General features: G+C 39.7%; 1 protein-coding gene across 2 annotated transcripts in view; it reads left to right on the top strand.

The window, feature by feature from the left end:
- phldb3 (pleckstrin homology-like domain, family B, member 3) overlaps positions 1-19696 on the top strand; it is a 45187-nt gene extending 25491 nt beyond the window's left edge. The window contains exons 6-15 of one of the 2 annotated variants that reach the window (XM_059339992.1): positions 2480-2671; positions 8755-8865; positions 13800-13901; positions 14362-14449; positions 14965-15136; positions 16120-16201; positions 16596-16745; positions 17744-17963; positions 18220-18305; positions 18833-19696. In XM_059339992.1, coding sequence (XP_059195975.1) covers positions 2480-2671; positions 8755-8865; positions 13800-13901; positions 14362-14449; positions 14965-15136; positions 16120-16201; positions 16596-16745; positions 17744-17963; positions 18220-18305; positions 18833-18967 — 1338 coding nt within the window. In that variant the 3' untranslated portion in view covers positions 18968-19696. Of the gene's footprint in view, positions 1-2479; positions 2672-8754; positions 8866-13799; positions 13902-14361; positions 14450-14964; positions 15137-16119; positions 16202-16595; positions 16746-17740; positions 17964-18219; positions 18306-18832 lie in introns of both variants that reach the window. The other variant, XM_059339991.1, reaches the window with a different exon arrangement.
- The last annotated feature ends 283 nt before the right edge of the window (positions 19697-19979 follow it).

The following is a 19979-nucleotide window of genomic DNA, read 5'->3' as shown; positions in this document are numbered from 1 at the left end:
ACTTTTTTCTGGTAGACTTGCCACTTTAAATCTCGTAAATCTTTAACTTTTTTTGTTGCAGATTTGCCACTTTTAATCTCATAAATCTGATACTTTTTTCTCACAGATTTGCCACTTTTAATCTCGTAAATCTGTGAGTTGTTTTCTCTTAGATTTGCCGCTTTAAATCTCGTAAATCTTCAACTTTTTTCTTGAAATATTACCCGGGTCGGTATTTTATTTTTATTTTTTTCATACTTGGCCCTAATACGCCGTCATAGAAATGTCAGATAAGCCTGTAAAAAAAGTTTTTCCCCCTTTACAGTACAACTGGAGCAAAAAAGGTTCAAATCCTGCACAACAGCAGTAATACTCCTCTAAATATCACGCTGCTCTTCCTGTAGAAGTGCAGCCTTTACCTGAACAGATGATGATATATCATTATTACCTGTAGAACAATGGGAACTACTCATTAAAACACATATTAAACAAAAACATAGACAGACTGCAGCTCTTCTGATCAGCTGTGTTTGCCAGTTTTTCTCTAAACGATGGTAATCTAACTATGTTATCTAAATACAAAATCTATTAGATTAGAGGGGATTCAGTTACCAGTCAAACACGCAACAGAAATGGGCAGAAAAAAACTGTCCACTGCTGAACCTTTTTTTCAGTATGACAAAAAAAATGTGTTGATTTTTGTGCTTATTATGTTTTGGTTGACATTTTAGTGGGAGTCAATGCACTTCACAGTGAGAAAGAAGTGTAACAAACGCTGTTGTTGGCAGCTCTCCAGATGAAATGTAAAATTGAAACCGATACTTGGAGCGCCGTTTTGGCTGGTGACAGTTTGTGTCAGACGAGGGAGTGTTAGTGTCCCCACTCTTCCACAGAAATGTTGGTTTTTGCACAAAGTTTGATTGTTCTGTACCTGTTAAACCAGATGTGTCAGTGTGACAAACACAGAGAGTGTGTTTTTTGTGTGTGTGTGTGTGTGTGTGTGTGTGTTTGTCTTCATATAGTTGTGAGGACCAACCCATGGCAGAATACCAACATTGTGAGGACATTTGTAGTTGTGAGGACATTTTTCCCAGTCCTCACAAAGAAAGTGCTAGGATAGCCTCTAAAGGCCTTAATTAATCATCTGTATGAATTTCAGGGAAGGTCCTAACAGAGATGGTAAACCCTGAAATGTGTGTGTTGGGCTAGGGGAAGTGGTGGTCCTCACAACTACACAAAGACATGTATGTGTGTGTGTGTGTGTGTGTGTGTGTGTGTGTGTTTTCCTTTGTGAATGTGACAGAACAAGATGGTTTGAACACTGTCTAATGACAGATTTAGTGCAGTCCAGCAGCAGGTTGTCACTTTATGTTGTCACAAGCCAGATTTACTTGGAGAGATCTTTTGAGAAACTGGTTTGTCAAAAACAATTGCGCCACAGAGAAAACCACACACTGCACCAGAACAAGAGTGCAGGTGTTTGGGTTGTGCATCTTTTAAATCTTTTTGAAAATGTTCTTCAGGTTCATTTTGGCATTGAAGCATTAAAACCAGTGCATATACAGTCATGGAAAAAATATTAGACTATTGTTTTCTTCAATTTCATGTTCAGTTTAATGGCTGGTACAACTAAAGGTACATTTGTTTGGACAAATATAATGATAACAACAAAAATAGCTGATAAGAGTTTAATTTAAGAGCTGATATCTAGACATTTAACATGGTTTTATTGATAATAACCAAAATCATGATCAAGAAAAACCATGTTAAATGTCTAGATATCAGCTCTTAAATTAAACTCGTATCAGCTATTTTTGTTGTTATCATTATATTTGTCCAAACAAATGTACCTTTAGTTGTACCAGGCATTAAAATGAACAAGAAACTGAAGAAAACAAGGGCGGTCTAATAATTGTTTCCATGACTGTACAACCCTAATTCCAAAATAATATACCAAAAAAATACCCCAAAAAAAGACAGAATTACCAAAAAAGACACAACACTATTTTAACAAAAGACACAAAATGATTTAAAAAGACACAAAATTACCCAAAAAAGACACAGAATTACCAAAAAAGACACAAAATCATTTTTATAAAAAGACACACAATTATTTAAAAAAAAGACACAAAATGACCAAAAAAAAGACAAAATTATTTTAAAAAGACACAAAATGACAAAAAAAGACACAAAATTACTTTTAAAAAAAGACACAAAATTACTTTTAAAAAAAAGACACAAAATGACAGAATTACCAAAAAGAGATAGAATTATTTTTTGTAAAAAGAGAGAAAATTATTAAAAAAGACACAAAATTACCAAAAAAAGTAATTAAAGGGACCTTCCACACACAACACGGTAAAGTGCCATTCATATAAAACTCACAATAAACTTTCATATCAAGGTGGGGGCCACAAAATATCGTCACGAGGGCCACAATTGGCCCGCGGGCCGCGAGTTTGAGACCCATGGCCTAATTCCTCTGTCCCTATTATTGCAGGAGAAAGAGGCGATGGACGCAGCAGTTCGAGCCTTCGAGGACTGGGAGTTTCGTGTTCTGGAGCAGGAGAGCGGCCTCGAGGAGGAGGAGGAGGAGGAGGAGAGCACGGTAGATGAAGAAAAGGAGGCAGAGAGTGAAGGGGAGATGGAGAAGGAGATCTCCCGGCAGCAGCAGGCCGTCAACACCTCGCAGGTAAACAGCGGCGTGTTGCCGGGAGGAATTTATTCAGAGAATTTTTACAGCTGCTCCTGACGTGTTTTACGGGTTTGCAGCTTATCTGCGTGTCATGTGCTTCATGTCAGTGTTTACCCTCACAGGCTGGCGTGGGATTAACCTTCACACAAACTTCCCTTTGATACGGACTCGTGACGTCAGACTTTTCCACAGAGCAGAGGGACAAAATAACAGGGACAGCCCACAGTCTAATAAGGCCCAGTTTAGTATGATAATTAGAAAGCTTGACAAAAGATTCAGAGCACGAGGTTTAATTTATGAGTGGCCCTTCAAGCTCGACAACATTTATGATGTTCAGTTTATGCTTCAGACTAAAGTATACTCCCTATGCACACACACACACAATGCCATAAAATGCATTTTTTTCTCTGATTAAAGGGTAAATGATTATCATAAATTCTCACCCAGGTTTTCTGTTTTTTGTGTGAGAAACAATTTTATCATTAAAGGGCCAGTTCACCCCAAAATCAAAAATACATACAGTAAAAAAAATATTTTAACAACCGTTGTTTTCTTTAAATTTATTGTTCATTTTAATGCCTGGTACAACTAAAGGTACATTTGTTTGGACAAATATAATGATAACAACAAAAATAGCTCATAAGAGTTTAACTTAAGAGCTGATTTCTCACCTTTTCCATGGTTTTCTTTATAACAACCAAAATCATCATTCATACGCTTCATATGCACATTACAGTTAAACAAATCAAATAGCAAATAACTGTATCCCAAATCGGACACCGTTTGGCTGAGATTCTATCAGAATTTCACATTAACTACTAATATAAATGATCATGTTATGCTTCCAATTAATTAAATGGTGTGAAACTAAAGTCTAACTTCTTTTCTTTCGAACCATATATTGTTTTAACCGTGTACGTTAGCCTCGGGTTAACCAGAGTTAGCTAAAGGAGGCTAATGGTGGTGAATTAGCAGCGCTAACTGTATCCCTAATCGGACACGGACACTCGAATCTCCTCGCTCTAAAACAATGGAGGCAATTGATTTTTGGTTTTTGGTTTCCGATTTGGGATACAGTCTCTATAAATGAATGATACATGTTTTAGTTGGTCTCTCTCAACGGCTCCAAGTTAGTCTTAGTCTTGCTAGCCCGCTAACGATCGGCCCCTAACGTTAGCACGCTAGCGATCGGCCGCTAACGCTAGCACGCTAACGATTGGCCGCTAATGTTAGCACGCTAGCGCTAGCCCGTATCAATCACATTGCAATTAAACAAATCAAATAAATGAATGATAAGTTGGTCTCTCTCAACACCACTGAGTTGGTCTTGTTGGTCTGATAGTCCCTGATGTAGCGTTCACGGTTCAAGACCAGCAAAGAGTTGGTGCCACTGTAGAACCTGTTCTCTTTGGTGGTGGAAAACCAAAGAACAGTTCACAATGGGACACTGGCCGGGATGGAAAATGCCTAATAGAGATGTTAATGACTGTAAAGAGTAAGACAAACCATCAGTGCAGAGGTCCGACAGAAATCTGCTTTATTTTTGTTCCTTTTGTGACTTGAGAGAAAGTTGTTTTTCTTGCTGCAATGTTTTGCGCCGTCCTCCAACTTTGAGTGTCTGAAATGAATCTTTTCAGAGTTAAAATAAGGAGAGGGCAGACCAGACAGTGAACTCTAAACCCACAAATCTGTGTTCCTCCTACAATAATCACAGAGTTGTTGGCATTGACCAACAAAGCTATAAATCTCCCTCAGATACATTTTTGTCTTTTGTAGCACGGTATAAATCAGCATTATTGGCTTATCGGTACTAACTACCACTTTATACTCTCTCATCTGCTGCCCTGGTCCACGGTTGTCACTGCAGGTTAAGACTTGCCCTCCTGCTCTCCCTCCCTTCGTTAAATCATGACACGAGCATGAACTCTTTACCTCGATCTCACCAGCATCACCCTGACACTGTCACATGACTGAACAGCAGCTTAATTACATCAGAGGCCACCATGAGAGAGAAACGTAAGAAGCAAGCAGTGGAGTAGATGGAGAGATTAGAGGATTTGAGGAAGTCTGGAGCACGGAAACATTGTCATTGTTAAACAGGATTATTTTTAGTCAACATGTTTTGCACTTGGCAGAAAAATGCCCTAATTTATTATTTACGGGTGGATTTTTAAATCTTAAGCAATATTCCTGACATGAAATTAGCATCTCTTTCCAAATACAAAGCAAACACAATAACAACTGTAGTGCCACCATAGCATTAAAACTAAAAACATGTTTTTCTGAGAAGCAGCATGCACAAGAAAAAAAAAGCCTGTAATTGACAAAGCAGTTTTGACTGGACGCACTTTAAATACAACAGAGAGACAATCTACGACCCAATGAGTCTGATTTACTGTTGAAGCCAAGATAATGATCGTCCTCGTTAAACAATTCATTCTGCAGCTTTGTGATGGAGAGAGTCGAGAAATGGAACAAATTTGGAGACAATAAAACTCCCTAAGATCCAGATTCACACGATCATTTGAAGAGGCCTGGAACATGCCGGCACTTGTGTGATAAATCCTAAACTGTAACTGCAGCGAGGCGCCAGCTGCTGAGACATTGGTACCCTTTGTTTCGATAGTGATTTATTGACCTGAACATATTTTTTTTCAATATCTAATTAAATGAGATTTAGCTTGTACAGACGTTCACATGCTTCTCCTAACAGTCTCTTTGTTGTCGGCTCGTATTTACAAAGCGGCCACAATCAGGTGCTGCTGAGGAGGTGAGAGAGATGCATCAGTGGAGTTGGCAGCGTTATCAACCAGTTGCAGTATAAAAAAATACTCTACAAGACGGTGACCCTGAGAGCTCACAGCGCTGCAACTTAAGAAGACACATGCAAATATACAAAACACAAGCAAACTGAGAAAACATCTTCATCAATTTGACAACACAAGCGCAGCATTTAGAAAAAGCGCTGCAAAGACCACAACACAACAGAAGTGTTTCCAGAGGACACTTAAAAGTGATGCACACGTCTGGACACACTTGATATTATCACGTTATTTCAAGATAATTATAATTTCAGTCTTGATAATGATCATAGCGTGCTAACATTAGCGGCATTATGAAAAAAGACACAATATCACTAAAAAAAGACACAAAATTACCAAAAAAGACACAACATTATTAAAAAAAGACACAAAATTATTTTAAAAAGACACAAAATTATTTAAAAAAAAGACACAACATTACCAAAACAAGACACAAAATTACCAAAAAAAGTAATTAAAGGCACCTTTCACACACAACACGGTAAAGTGTCATTCATATAGTGAGCTTGTTTGAGTTTGAGACCCATGTTCTAGAGCCTGTGGAAAACCAAACAGGTTCGTAGCTGATTGCGAACCACACGAGCACCGGCACCTGATCTTAAAAAAACATCTTATGAAGGTCTGTAATTTGAGTTTGGTGTCTGTAAAAGACAAGACTGAAAAAGTAGAGGTTGTTAAAGGTTACAGTTAGAGCCTGACATATCGGATGATCTTTATTTTGGCTGATATTGGCCTATCAAAGATCTGTTCATGCTGTTTGGATATGTGTCGTTATGGAAACTTTAACATAATAAAAATTTATAATGCAGGAAATGTTGCTTGGTGTGATTTAGAAATGGTGCCCGCTATTCTTTTTTATTTATATATTTTCAATAGTCAGCAACTGACTGACACTGAACACTATTTATGTTTATTTAGCTCTTTATTCAACCCTATTCATGTTATAACGTTATAATGTTATAACGTGAAATTATCATTATCTTGAAATAACGTGGTAATATCACAAGCGTGTCCAGTTGTGTGCATCACTTTTAAGTGTCCTCTGGAAACACTTCTGTTGTGTTGTGGTCTATTTGCAGCGCTTTTTTCTTACTGTGTTGTGTTGTGGTCTATACTACTGTGAGGTTGTACTACTGTAACATAGTGGTGCTTTGAGTTAATGCCAACATCAGTATTGTAACATTCTCACAGTGACAGCCCTAACATACCGATGTTTATCATGTGTAATGTTTACAATACTCACTATCTGAAAGGAAGCTTCACCCACAAAATGACCATTTGTATAATCAGTTACTCACCTCTGGAATCCATGAGGAAAAAAACTGAAAAATCTAAGTAAGTAGTCTTTACGTAAAAGAGGAGCACATTTAACAATAGCAAAACTATATTAAATTTTAATTTTAATACCTGGTACAACTAAAGGTACATTTTCCATGGTTTTCTTGATAATAACCAAAATCATTATCAAGAAAACCATGGAAAATGTCTAGATATCAGCTCTTAAATTAAACTCTTATCAGCTATTTTTGTTGTTATCATTATATTTGTCCAAACAAATGTACCTTTAGTTGTACCAGGCATTAAAATGAACAAGAAACTGAAGAAAACAAGGGTCTCATAATTGTTTTCCATCTTCTATAGATGCTAAGTATTCCTTTGACTTCGTGTTTGCATGCTCACATTTGCCAATTAGCACAAAACACAAAGTCCAGCTAATGCTGATGACGATGTCTGTAGTTTGGCAGGAATTTGGTCGAAGATGAAAACTCAGAAGATCACAAAATATTTTTTTAACAATTTATCCTGTTATGGACATGAATGTGAACAATGAATTTAAATGCAATCCATCCAAAAGTATTCAAGACATTTCACTCGAACCTCAACATGGTGGCACTAAAATTACAGTTAGGGATCCCTGAAGCCAGAGGGGTTTGTCCTCTGGGGACCACGAATATTTGTACAAAATTGCATGCCAATAAAAGCTAACAGAAGCTTTATGGACAAACTTTCCCTGGATATATTCTCTAGTCCAAAAGTCGGACAAACATGTCTTGAATCTGGTATTAATTATTTCTGAAGCCTCCATTATTTCCAGGTTGTTCTGCTAGCAAGTGAGAACAGTTGCACAATCTTTTGACATGTGATCTTTGTTTACAATCTGACCCAGAAAGTTCCAAAACGGCTGTTTTGTTTCCAACTCAGATTCCGCAAGAAATTATGAGTATGGACTAGATCAGACCCGGGCATTGGGGTGGCCCGCGTGAGTTACCCAGAAATGAGAAATCAATACAACCGCAGTACTTTTATTTTGAAGGCGATTTATGGCGACACAATCGTTATTATTTACCGTTCGTTTTTCATTTAACCGTTCCACCTGTTATTTCCTGTCACTACCTTTCAAAATAAAAGCACCCGTTTCACACTGGACGGTGCCTTTTCAAAATAAAAGCACCACAACATCGTGAAACACCTAGAAAATTTACAAACATGAAAAACAAGCTATATAATACAAAAACACCAATAGGAACCTTGCTAAAGGTCATTTACAGTTGTGTTTAAAATAAATGGAAAAGTGATATAGTGATTAGAGTATTTACTACTTTTCAGTCTTATCATAACATGTATTCTTATCAGTAGCAGCACAGAACCAGATAATTTACTATATTTTATAAAGCGATTAAATTAATATTGAGCAGAATTTAGTTCAGAGTTTTGGTCCGGCCCCCGCAACCTTCGTGGTCATGTGACCCCTTGGGAAAATGAACTGCCCACCACTGGACTAGATGGTGAAAAATGTCTTGAATTGTTCCTGAATTAGCTGGAGGTATGTAAAGAGAAGAAGAGAGGGATTGTGTGAGAGGGATGGTAGTTGACTCAGCAGCAGACAGCTCATCTCTCTACCCTCCATCTGCCTGTCTGTCTGTTTAAAACTCACCGTGTCACACTTCCTCTCCTGTGGAGCTGCTTTAATATCAGCCAATCATTTCCTCACGTTTCCCTCTCAGCCCTGCTGTCACGTGTCTCTCATTAACTTGCAAAATGCACATTTGATTTGCATGGTGTCTGAGCTGAGGGCATCAGCTCGGCTCACATTCACTCAGACAACAGGGAGGCTCAACACGCCACCACCACATAATGAAATGATTAGAGTCGAGTGGAGGCAGCCAGATGAATCAGAAACAGCACATGCCTCTTCTGGTGCGGAGGAGAAACCATATGTTGGTCCACGCTGACGGGAATCATGTTGTGAATTTTCAGGAGCGAGTCCAGCAGCTGGAGAGACAACTGAAGGAGATGGAGAGAGAGAAGGAGAGGGAGCTGAACGCCCTGAGGAAGGAGAAGAGGGAGCTGGTCCACACCAGTCACACGGTAAGACGGATTTATGATTCTGTGGATTATGGGTCTCAAACTCGCGGGCCAATTGTGGCCCTTGTGATGATATTTTGTGGCCCCCACCTTGATATGAAAGTTTAATGTGAGTTTTATATGAATGGCACTTTACTGTGTGGAAGGTCCCTTTAATTACTTTTTTGGGTAATGTTGTGTCTTGTTTTGGTAATTTTGTGTCTTTTTAAATCATTTTGTATCTCTTTAAAATAATTTTGTCTTTTTTAGGTAATTTTGTGTCTTTTTTGGTAATTTTGTGTCTTTTTTTTAGTAATTTTGTGTCTTTTTTTAAATAATTTTGTGTCTTTTTTTAGTAATTTTGTGTATTTTTTTGGTCATTTTGTGTCTTTTTTAAAAATAATTTTGTGTCTTTTTTTAAATAATTTTGTGTCTTTTTTTAGTAATTTTGTGTATTTTTTTGGTCATTTTGTGTCTTTTAAAAATAATTTTGTGTCTTTTTTAAAATAATTTAGTGTCTTTTTTGGTAATTTAGTGTCTTTTTTTAGTAATTTTGTGTCTTTTTAAAAATAATTTTGTGTCTTATTTCGTAATTTCTTTGTCTTTTTTAAGTAATTTAGTTTTTTCTGTCATTTTGTGTCTTTTTTGGTAATTTTGTGTCTTTTTAAAAATAATTTTGTGTCTTTTTTAGTAATTTTGTGTATTTTTTGGTCATTTTGTGTTTTTTTTTAAATAATTTTGTGTCTTTTTTAAAATAATTTTGTCTTATTTGGTAATTCTGTGTCTTTTTTTGGTAATTTCTTTGTGTTTTTTTGGTCATATTGATACTGCCTCCAGCGGCCCCCAGGTAATATGAGTTTGAGACCCCTGCTGTGGATCATTAGAGGCACAACTGCTGCTGTAGGCCTGTCACGATAATAGCTATACTGACTTATCGTTTGATATATAAAAATGGACACGATAGTTTTTTTCTATTGCCAAAACAATATATATTTATATTTTCCAAGCAGCCATTCCAGCTGTTTATATGTTATTTTAATAACAAAATAATATAATACATAATGATTATCTCATTGCAATATTTTGTTAACAGAGCCTGAAAGTCTATTTTATTTCCTTTGGTTGTAGTTTATTTATTTATGTTTTATCTATCTAGGATTTTTCTTTTCCAAAATATTTACATTGAAAAATACAATAAGGAATTTCCAATTACAGGAATAAAATTATCCTTTTCTTATTTTTTTTAAACATATATGTGCATGTAAACAGTCACATATACACATACGCAAACGAAAATGAACAAAAACAGGAAAAATTAAATTAAAAATAATTAAAATTAACAGTGGCTGTGGCTCAGTTGGTAGAGCGTTCGTCCACTGATCGGAGGGTTGGTGGTTCAATCCCCGACCATGGCAGCCTACATGTCAAAGTATCCTTGAGCAAGATACTGAACCCCAAATTTCTCCCGATGCTGCGTTCATCGGTGTGTGAATGAATTCCCAATGGTGGCAGGTGGCACCGTTTAGGGTAGCCTCTGCCACCAGTATGAATGTGTGTGTGAACGCGTGAGCGCTTTGAGTAAGCGCTTTTGAGAAAAGCGCTATATAAGTGCAGGTCCATTTACCATTTACCAAATTACAGAGTGCAGTGTAAACCGAAACTGAAAAACCGAAACTGAAAATTCTGCACATGCAGAATTGCACTGCTTGCATTTGCAGCAGTGCAATTCTGCATGTGCAAACTAAAAAATTTAATACCTGACTGTTAAATTTCCATGGTAACGGTACATCATGTGCAAAAATATAAAAAAGGACCATATTATAGTAGGTCTAAAATTTCAAAAATATAATAAAGCATGTTGAAAATTTAAAAAACAGCTGTTGTTTGTCCAGACACGGCTGTAGAATACCATGTTTTCTATTAGTGTTTTTTGTTTTATGTTTTTTTCAATGAAAATGAGAATTATAATGCAAAAATGATTATTCCCTTCAAAAGCAAAATAATTGCAGTTAGATATTTTTTCCACATGGTGCAGCTGTGAGTGGTAGTGATTGATTTCTTACTTTAACTGTTGACTGCAGAGTGTTATCAGTGTTTATGATAAAAACTCGCTGCTCCAAAGTTTGTGATTTACTCAGAGACTCATTAAAGTCTTTATCAGACAGACAGAGAGCGGTTTGACTCTGAATCAGACTCACAGCAGGCAGCAGTCAAATAAGGAGGAGGAGACGAGATCTGGAGAGAGAGAGAGAGAGAGAGAGGGAGAGGGAGAGTGAAAAGTAATAGATAGATAGAGAGAGAAAAGGGATAGAGAGAGAGCGAGTGAGAAGGGTTAGAGATAGAAAGAGAAAGTAAGGAGATAGAGAGAAAGAAGTGATAGAGATAGAGAGAGAGAAAAGGGATAGAGAGAGAAAGAGAGAGAGAAGTGATAGATAGAAAGAGAGAGAAACAAGTGATAAAGAGAGAGAGAGCAAGAAATGATAGATAAAGAGACAGAGAAACAAGTGATAGAGAGAAGTAATAGAGAGAGAGAGAGAGAGAGAAAGAAGTGATAGAGAGAGAGAGAGAGAAACAGAGAGAGAGAGAGAGAGAGAGAGAAGGTATATAGAGAGAGAGAAACAGAGAGAGAGAGAGGATAGATAAAGAGAGAGAGAGAAAGAAGTGATAGAGAGAGGAGAGAGAGAGAGAGAGAGAAAGAAGTGATAGAGAGAGAGAGAGAAACACAGAGAGAGAGCGAGAGAGAGAGAGAGAGAATAGATAAAGAGAGAGAGAGAAAGAAGTGATAGATAGAGAGCGCGAGTGTTGTCTTTATTTTACTATTTTTACTTAATAAATTGTATATTTGTCATTGATTTGTCTCACACATATATTTTATGAAATGTATCCATTTAGGTTTATTGATTCTTAGATCTTAGTGTTACTGTGTGTTGTCCAGATATTTGGAAAAAGTTGTACTTGTGCTTTGGCAATATTGTTTTTTAACATTTGTGCCAATAAAGCCTTATTGAAGAGAGAGAGAGAGAGAGAGGGAGAGAGAGAGAGAGAGAGGGGAGAGAGAGAGAGGGAGAGAGAGAGAGGGAGGGATCGAGGGAGGAGTAAGCAGTGTGAGGGAGGGAGCTGCTTTTGTGAATGTGTGTGGACATGTGAGAGTGTGTGAGAGTGTGTGTGGATGAGTGAGTGTGTGTGGAAGTGTGCGAGGGAGAGAAGGCAGGCTGGGAGAATCCTTTCGACAAGCGGTAAGCCAAAAAACAACAACAACAACAACAACAACACAGAGAGAGAGAGAGAGAGAGAGCTCTTGAATCGATCGTTCTGTGTTGGAATTGTGTGTTTTGTCAGATCAACTTGTAGCTCCTGTGCTGGTCTAAATGAGAGAGTGGGGACCGCTGGAGGGAGGGAGGGGAGAAGGGAGTGGCAGAGGACAGGAGGAGAGGGAGACCTGACAGGGTCAGACAGCATGAGCGAGAGCAGCAGGATGTGGTTTTTACTCCTCACACATGAGGAGTAAAGTGCTGAGAGCGTGTTGTGTCTCAGAGGAAATCACTGGTGTAGTAGAAAGTTGTTCTCAGATGTAGAAGACAACAACAACAGGGAGCTGTTGTCTAGATCTGTTACTGTCCTCACATGTAGAGTAGTGAGAGAGAGGCAGATAAGGGTTAAACAGTGGACTGTATGTGGCGAGTCAATTGCTCATGTGTTTGTGAGTCAAGCAGGGAGGGAGGGAGGCTCCGAGGGAAGATAGTGAGGCAATGATCTTTTTGTTTAACTCATTACATACGAAGCTGCGTTTTTAATTCTCAGCCAGATGTGAAATGTCGAACGCAGCAGCTTTCATCCGTCACTGCGATCTTCTTCTTCTTCTTCTTCTTCTTCTTCTTCTTCTTCTTCCCTGCTACACTTGCTGCTGCTGCTTCATTTAAAACTGCTAGTTTTTGTGCGTTGCAGTCAGTTTTCATACGTTACTGAATTTCATATGGGGCTCCACGGTGGTCTAGTGCAGTGATTCCCAACAGGGGGGGCCCGAGCATTTAATTCATTAGTGGGACAAAAACAACTAAATAAGGGCTGCATTAAATGTTTATTCATTTATTTAAATAGAAAAATCACTATAGAAAAGTTTAAAAATAAAGGCTATATCGCGAGAATAAGGACATGTGTAACATCCCTCCTGCAGTATACACAGGTAACCTCACCTAGAGGTAAACTCACCTAGAGGTTACCTCACCTAGCGGTTACCTCACCTAGTGGTAACCTCACCTAGCGGTAACCTCACCTAGCGGTAACCTCACCTAGAGGTAACCTCACCTAGAGGTTACCTCACCTAGCGGTTACCTCACCTAGTGGTAACCTCACCTAGCGGTAACCTCACCTAGCGGTAACCTCACCTAGCGGTAACCTCACCTAACAACAGAAACACAGAGCTAATGGAAAAATGGCGAAGCGTCAGGGAGACGAAAATGCTGAATATCTCAAAAAGAAAAAGAGAGGGTACCATGAAAGTCACATTGAGTTCGGCTTCATAGAAGCAATGGACAATGGGGGGGTCGCCAAAGTTTACAATGGTAAAAATGTGGGTCCCTCAAGAAAAAGGTTGGGAACCACTGGTCTAGTGGTTAGCACTCTTGCCTCACAGCAAGAGGGTTGCTGGTTTGACTCCAGCGGCTCTTCTGTGTGGAGTTTGCATGTTCACCCCGTGTCAGTGTGGGTTCTCTCCGGGTACTCCGGCTTCCTCCCACAGTCCAAAAACATCCACTTAGGTTTAATTGGTGTCTCTAAATTTTCCGTAGGAGTGAATGAGAGCGTGATTGTCTGTCTCTATGTGTCAGCCCTGTGATAGTCTGGCGATGTGTCCAGGGTGTACCCCGCCTCTCGCCCAATGTCAGCTGGGATCGGCTCCAGCAGTTAAGGATAATGAATGAATGAATGAATTTCATATGTGATTTAATGTTGTCCTGCAGGTTCTCAAAGAGAAGAAGCCGCTCAGCGATTGGTCGAACATCACCAGCTCGACCCCCTGCATGATGTCACTGTCCCCTCTGACGGTTCACAAGCCTCCTCAGGTACGCACGAGTGTGTTTTTACAACCTAACTGGTTGTCTTAATGCTGATTTTGGTTATTATCAATACAACCATGGAAAATGTCTAGATATCAATATTTGCATAAAACTGCATGCTATTAAATGCTAACAGAAGCTTTATTGACAAACTTTCCCTGGACATTCTCACGCCCAAAAGTCAGATATCAGCTCTTAAATTAAACTCTTACGAGCTATTTTTGTTGTTATCATTATATTTGTCCAAACAAATGTACCTTTAGTTGTACCAGGCATTAAAATGAACAAAAAAATTCCAGAAAACAAAGGTGTTCTAATAATTTTTTCCATGACTGTATCTACACCTGGTGTGAATTTTTGGCAAAAAGACTCAGATTAAACTTCTGACAATAGAGGAATTGATCCCTTCAGCATTGGTTTCCTGATATAAGATGAGGTTGAAATGTTTCTTTTTTTATTCTTTTAGGATCCATGTAAAGAATCTGCCAGTTTGCCCCGCAGACGGAGCTCACACCGCAACAACAGACTCAGCGACAGGCCGCTGTCCGCTCAGGGTGAGCTACTTCTTTTTCTCTTTCCCATTGTGCTCTTGATTGCTTAAGCTGAGAGCACTACGCTACAGAACAATAAAGCCTCTCTCTCTGCACACATGTCCTCATTTTGTCTGACTGTTTGTTTAGCTCACTCCCTTTTAGTCAAATCAAAGGTGTGTCTGGAGTCGGCAGGTTGTTATACGTTGGTAGAAAGCAGGATTTTCCTGTACGGACCGGATGAACCAGAGAAGAGCCTATACTTAACCTCCTCAGGACTATCTATATTTCACACACAAGCACACCTTTTTCTCACCACATTTATCTACAAACGCGTGTCAAGTCTTGCCAGGTGATCCCTCCTTTAACTGTCTCTGAAAGCTGTGACTGAAATCTCTTGATCCAATGTGATTCATTGTGTTGATACGCAGCCACCGCTTGCACATTTATCCTCCCACGCCACATCTCGTATAGAGCGATTCGCGCTGATTGATGCGTGTGGTTCTCATGTGTCCATCTCTATCTGCTTCCTCCTTCAGGCTTGGTGAGGATGCTCCCAGACAGCCAGAGCCCAGAGGCTTTCACTTCCCCCCTCGTTTCCCATCGGCTCAGCAACGGGCACAGCATCGGGCACAGACCCGGGACCAGCAACGGCGGCGGCGGAGGGTTCCTCACTCCGTGCAACAGCACGACGAGCTCTCGGGCTGCCAGGTCGGTTAGCTCACTGCTACAATGATGAACGATTTTTTAAATAGGGAGATGAAGGAGTTTATGCACTTCTTTAGGATTTACATGCAACAGTAGGGACAACTCTCTCTGGCAACTCTGTGCAACGGCTCTGTAACGTAAAGATCTAATCAGCCAATCACAGTGCAGCAACTCAATGCAATTAGGCATGTTGACGAGCTGCTGGAGTTCAAACCAGCAGCAGTTCTCTGGGCCACAAGGCCTTGTTGATGGCAGAGGTCAGAGGAGAATGACCAGACTGGTTCCAGATGATAGAAAGGCAACACAAGTAACTCAAAGAGCATGTCTGAATGGCCACTTTATTAGGTACATCTTGCTCGCTAATAATGTGGCCAGTGAGTGTTAATTTGCTTGCAGGGCTGAGAAATCAGGAGTGTGTGAAGGGTTTCATTTCAGACCAGCAAAACTGTGAGGAAGATCTCTCTCTATGTGTTCTCGGTTTAGTTTGTTTTTATGTTTGTCAGCGGGAGTACAGAGAAGTTACTCTCTCAGTTTCATGAAACTTAGTGGAACATCAACGAAGAGCCTGTTAAAATATTTTGAATTGGTTATGATAGAAATGTTGAGTTTTTGCAGAATTGAATCATCTTGGAGGCATTATTTTGCCTCTTTGGAGTGCTGCTAGTTTTCTCAAGTTGCATTGAAAAGTCATTCATTTACACGTTCTTCTGAATGAGGATTCAACACGATTCAAACATGATATTTTGCCTACACTGTACTGTGTCTGATTACTGTAATACCAGCTTTATTTTAATAAAGCAAACAGTGGATTTGCTAAATTAAGAACGTGGCATGTTTGCATTTCTGGAGCAGCATGAATACAAAAATCAAATTGCAGTGCTGCTCCTGATTTCTGCCTTTGAGGAGTTCACATCCTTCTGCACATACCAGGGTTGTTTGCCTTTGCCGATTCACTAAATACCAGATCTCCTTCACCTCCTCTGCAGCCCGTCTCTGTTGGATCTGGTGGAGATCGAGAAGAAGCTGAGAGAAGCCAAAGCGGAGCGAGAGAGGCTGCTCAGAGAGAGGGTGAGTCACCTGCCGTGGGAAACACTCGCTGACACCTCTAATCACCGCGACACGCTGCGTTAGACGCGGCTGTCGGATCACTGACACCCACTCAGCTCGCACATGACGCTCCAAGAAAACAGCCAGCAGATGTTTGCATGTTTGTGATGCATGTTTGCAACATGGGCCAATGCCAAGAGTGAAAAATGTGCAGCCATATGTTGGTGAGGTTATGTGGAGTTTGAAATTAGAAAGGGGAACGTTCTGTGGTACATATTGATGTCAGGGTGGGTTTTTTTTATGCACACATCAAGTAATACAACGTAAATACAACTCTGTTGGCGCAGTATCATCATTTCTTTCACATTCATTGGAAGACGGATAATAATTTCCAGTTTTACATGTGTGCATCCAGGAGGAGCGACGAAGGCTGTTGTTGGAGGAGAGACGGCAGAAAGAGCTAAAATCTCCAGAAACAGAAGACCAGGAGCCAGAGATCCCACCCAGACCAGAGCTAGAACCAAAGGAGCAACCAAAGTCCAGTTCTCCCCCAAACTCCCCAGAGGTCTGTACGAAATAACAACCACAAGGCAGCGCTAAAAGCCCTGGAAATGTATTTTATCAGTCACCTTAAAAAAGAAGATAACAATTGAAGCTTGGTCCTGTTTATTCCACACATTTCCCCCTTGTCAGAAGTAGAAGCCTGCAACCGAGATTCCAAAATGTTGTCTAAAACCTAAACTACGGTGGCCCTGAGATCTCACAGGGCTGCAACTTAAGAAAACACATGCAAATACACAAAACATAAACGTCAACAATAAATGTAAATATCAGCAAAAACTGTAATTTAGACTGAATATTCCTGTTATTTTTAGGGTAATTGTGTCATTGTGACATCATGGTAGTTCTCCATTAATTTTGCATGAAAATGTTAGATTTTTTACAGCAGAACTGTGTGATTCTTCCAGTTTATGGGGGCTTGAAAGTATTTTTTAGATAGAAAAGGGGGGCCCAGTAGAAAAACTTTGGGAACCACTGTTATAACGTGATATATAGCGTTAGCCCGCTAGCCCGTATCAATCACATTGCAGCTAAACAAATCAAATAAATGAATGATAAACATTTAGTTGGTCTCTCTCAACGGCACCGAGTTGGTCTTGGTCTTGCTAGCCCGCTAACGTTAGCACGCTATCAATTGGACGCTAACGTTAGCATGCTATCAATCGGCCGCTAATGTTAGCATGCTATGATCGTAATAACAAATGATCATTATCATGAAATAACGTGATAATATCACAAGCATGTCCAGACGTGTGCATCACTTTTAGGTGTCCTCTGGAAACACTTCTGTTGTGTTGTGGTCTCTGCAGCGTTTTCTAAATGCTGGGCTTGTGTTGTCAAATTGTTTTGTGTATTTGTATGTGTTTTCTTAAGTTGCAGCACTGTGAGCTCTCAGGGCCACCGTACTAAATAAAACGTAATGTAATGTAATTTGTGTAAATCACAAACACATTGAGACACATTTTGCACAAAATTCACGTTTGTATGATGTGGTTGCAGAAGGCGGTGCAGCAGCGCAGCCTGCCCCTCTTCCTCTCTCCAAACTTTGACCTGCGAGCCCACGTGGAGTCTCTGGGTCACGGCGTGACGGGCTGCACCGACCTGCGGCTGACGCCTCGGCGCTGCGCCGGCTTCCTGACCAAACGAGGGGGAAGGGTCAAGACCTGGAAGAAGAGATGGTTCCTGTTTGACATGGACCACAGACGACTAGCCTACTATACAGGTTAGACTGGCTCTCTCGCTGCTTGTTTGAATGAATGAAAGCTTTCTGTGCGTCACACTGGTGAACTAAGAGGAAGTCAAACATGTAACATAATATTGTATTAATAACATTGTATTCCAGCCTGGTCCTGTTTGCTTATTCTGCTGTCTGTTTTAGTTTCTTTCATCCCGAAATACAGTCATAGAAAAAATGATTAGACCATTGTTTTCTTCAGTTTCTTGTATTGTTTTCTAACTTGCTCCTCTTCTTGCTGCAGACTGTGATGAGAGGAAGCTGAAGGGGGTCATCTACTTCCAGGCGATAGAAGAAGTTTACCTCGACCATCTACGGACAGCCACTTCTGTGAGTTATCACACAGCGACACACAAACTGACTCACACAAACCTGTCAGAGTCTGTGAGGTTGATCATCCACCTGTCACTTTGATAAATACATTTTAACCCATTGAAGCCTGGAAAGCGGATACGTTGTTTTGTAGTATTTGTATAAGCTCTCAAATACTTTTTGAATTTCATTTCTATCTGCTACAGAGGCTGAAAAATCTATTATTTAGTAGAAGCGTTGACACTTCTGTTGAATTTCCAGAAAAACTTCAGGTTTTAGGGGCTTATTTTAAAATCGCCCAGAGGTTTTACAGGCAGTTTTAGGCGTCAATGGGTTAAACTGGACTTCTGGTGACTTTTGTATATGTTGGAGTCTTTGATCTCATTTTAAAACTTATATATTAACGTATATTATACGATTTCATTTACTCCCCACTCCCTGTGGTCACACCGGTGTCTTCACATGACGTAAAGTTTATTGATTTATGAGATTGATGATTTTATTGATTGATATCCTCATATTCTCGTCGTCTGTCTTCCCTCCAGTCTCCGCGGCCCACTCTGACGTTCTGCGTGAAGACGTACGACCGCCTTTTCTTCCTGGTGGCCTCCAATCCAGTCTCCATGAGGATCTGGATGGACGTCATCGTCACGGCAACAGATGAACACAGCCGTTATTGACCTCTCGCGGACATGACTGTGACGCTGTGGCGTCAAGCTACTGAACAGAGCGCTTCGTTTGGCTGAGATCCTCCTCAGGGCTGATTCTGGACCTGGACTCATGAATCTGAGGATAACGTGTTGAGGTGCAGTGGGACAGACGTGCTGCAACACAGCGGAGGAAACTGTTACTTGTTGCCAGCAGCAGCTCAACACAGCAGCATGGACGCCTGCAGGTCTGCTGCTGCTGGCAGGTTTCACTCTCTGAGCCTGAGCGCCCCCTGCTGGTCAGAGTCAAGCATTACAGGAAGCGGCAACACACTACAGCAGGCCTGGACACAGTAGTGAAGCACCTGCACAATAATAACAATCCAACATAACAACCCAGCAACAAATTAAACTGTCTAAGACAGGGGTCGGCAACCTTTACTAACTAAAGAGCCATTGTTGACCAAAAAAAGAGAAAAATATCGTAATGGAGCCACAAACGTGTGTTTTGATCCACTATTTTTCCAACTTTTTTTCCTCATAAATCTGCAACTTTTTTTTTGCAAATTTGCCACATTTAATCTAGTAAATCCGCAACTTTTTTTCTTGCAGATTTGCCACATTAAATCCCTTAAATTTGCAACTTTTATCTCACAAATGTACTACTTTTAATCTCTTAAATCTGCAATTTCTTTCTTACAGATTTGCCACATTAAATCTCTTAAATTTGCAACTTTTTTTCTTGCAAATTTGCCACTTTTAATCTCGTAAATCTACAACTTTTTTCTTGCAGATTTGCCACATTAAATCTCTTAAATTTGCAACTTTTATCTCACAAATTTACTACTTTTAATCTCTTAAATCTGCAACTTCTTTTCTTGCAAATTTGCCACTTTTAATCTCGTAAATCTGCAACTTTTATCTCACAAACTGACTTATTTTAATCTAGTAAATCAGCTATTTTTTTCTTGAAAATTTGCCACTTTTAATCTCGTAAATCTGCAACTTTTTTCTTGCAGATTTACCACATTAAATCTCTTAAATT

Source organism: Centropristis striata, chromosome 8 (genome assembly GCF_030273125.1).
Source record: "Centropristis striata isolate RG_2023a ecotype Rhode Island chromosome 8, C.striata_1.0, whole genome shotgun sequence".
In the NCBI taxonomy this organism is placed as follows: Eukaryota; Metazoa; Chordata; class Actinopteri; order Perciformes; family Serranidae; genus Centropristis; species Centropristis striata.
The sequence above is the reverse complement of the archived record's forward strand: the minus strand, read 5'-3'. Positions and strand labels throughout refer to the sequence as shown.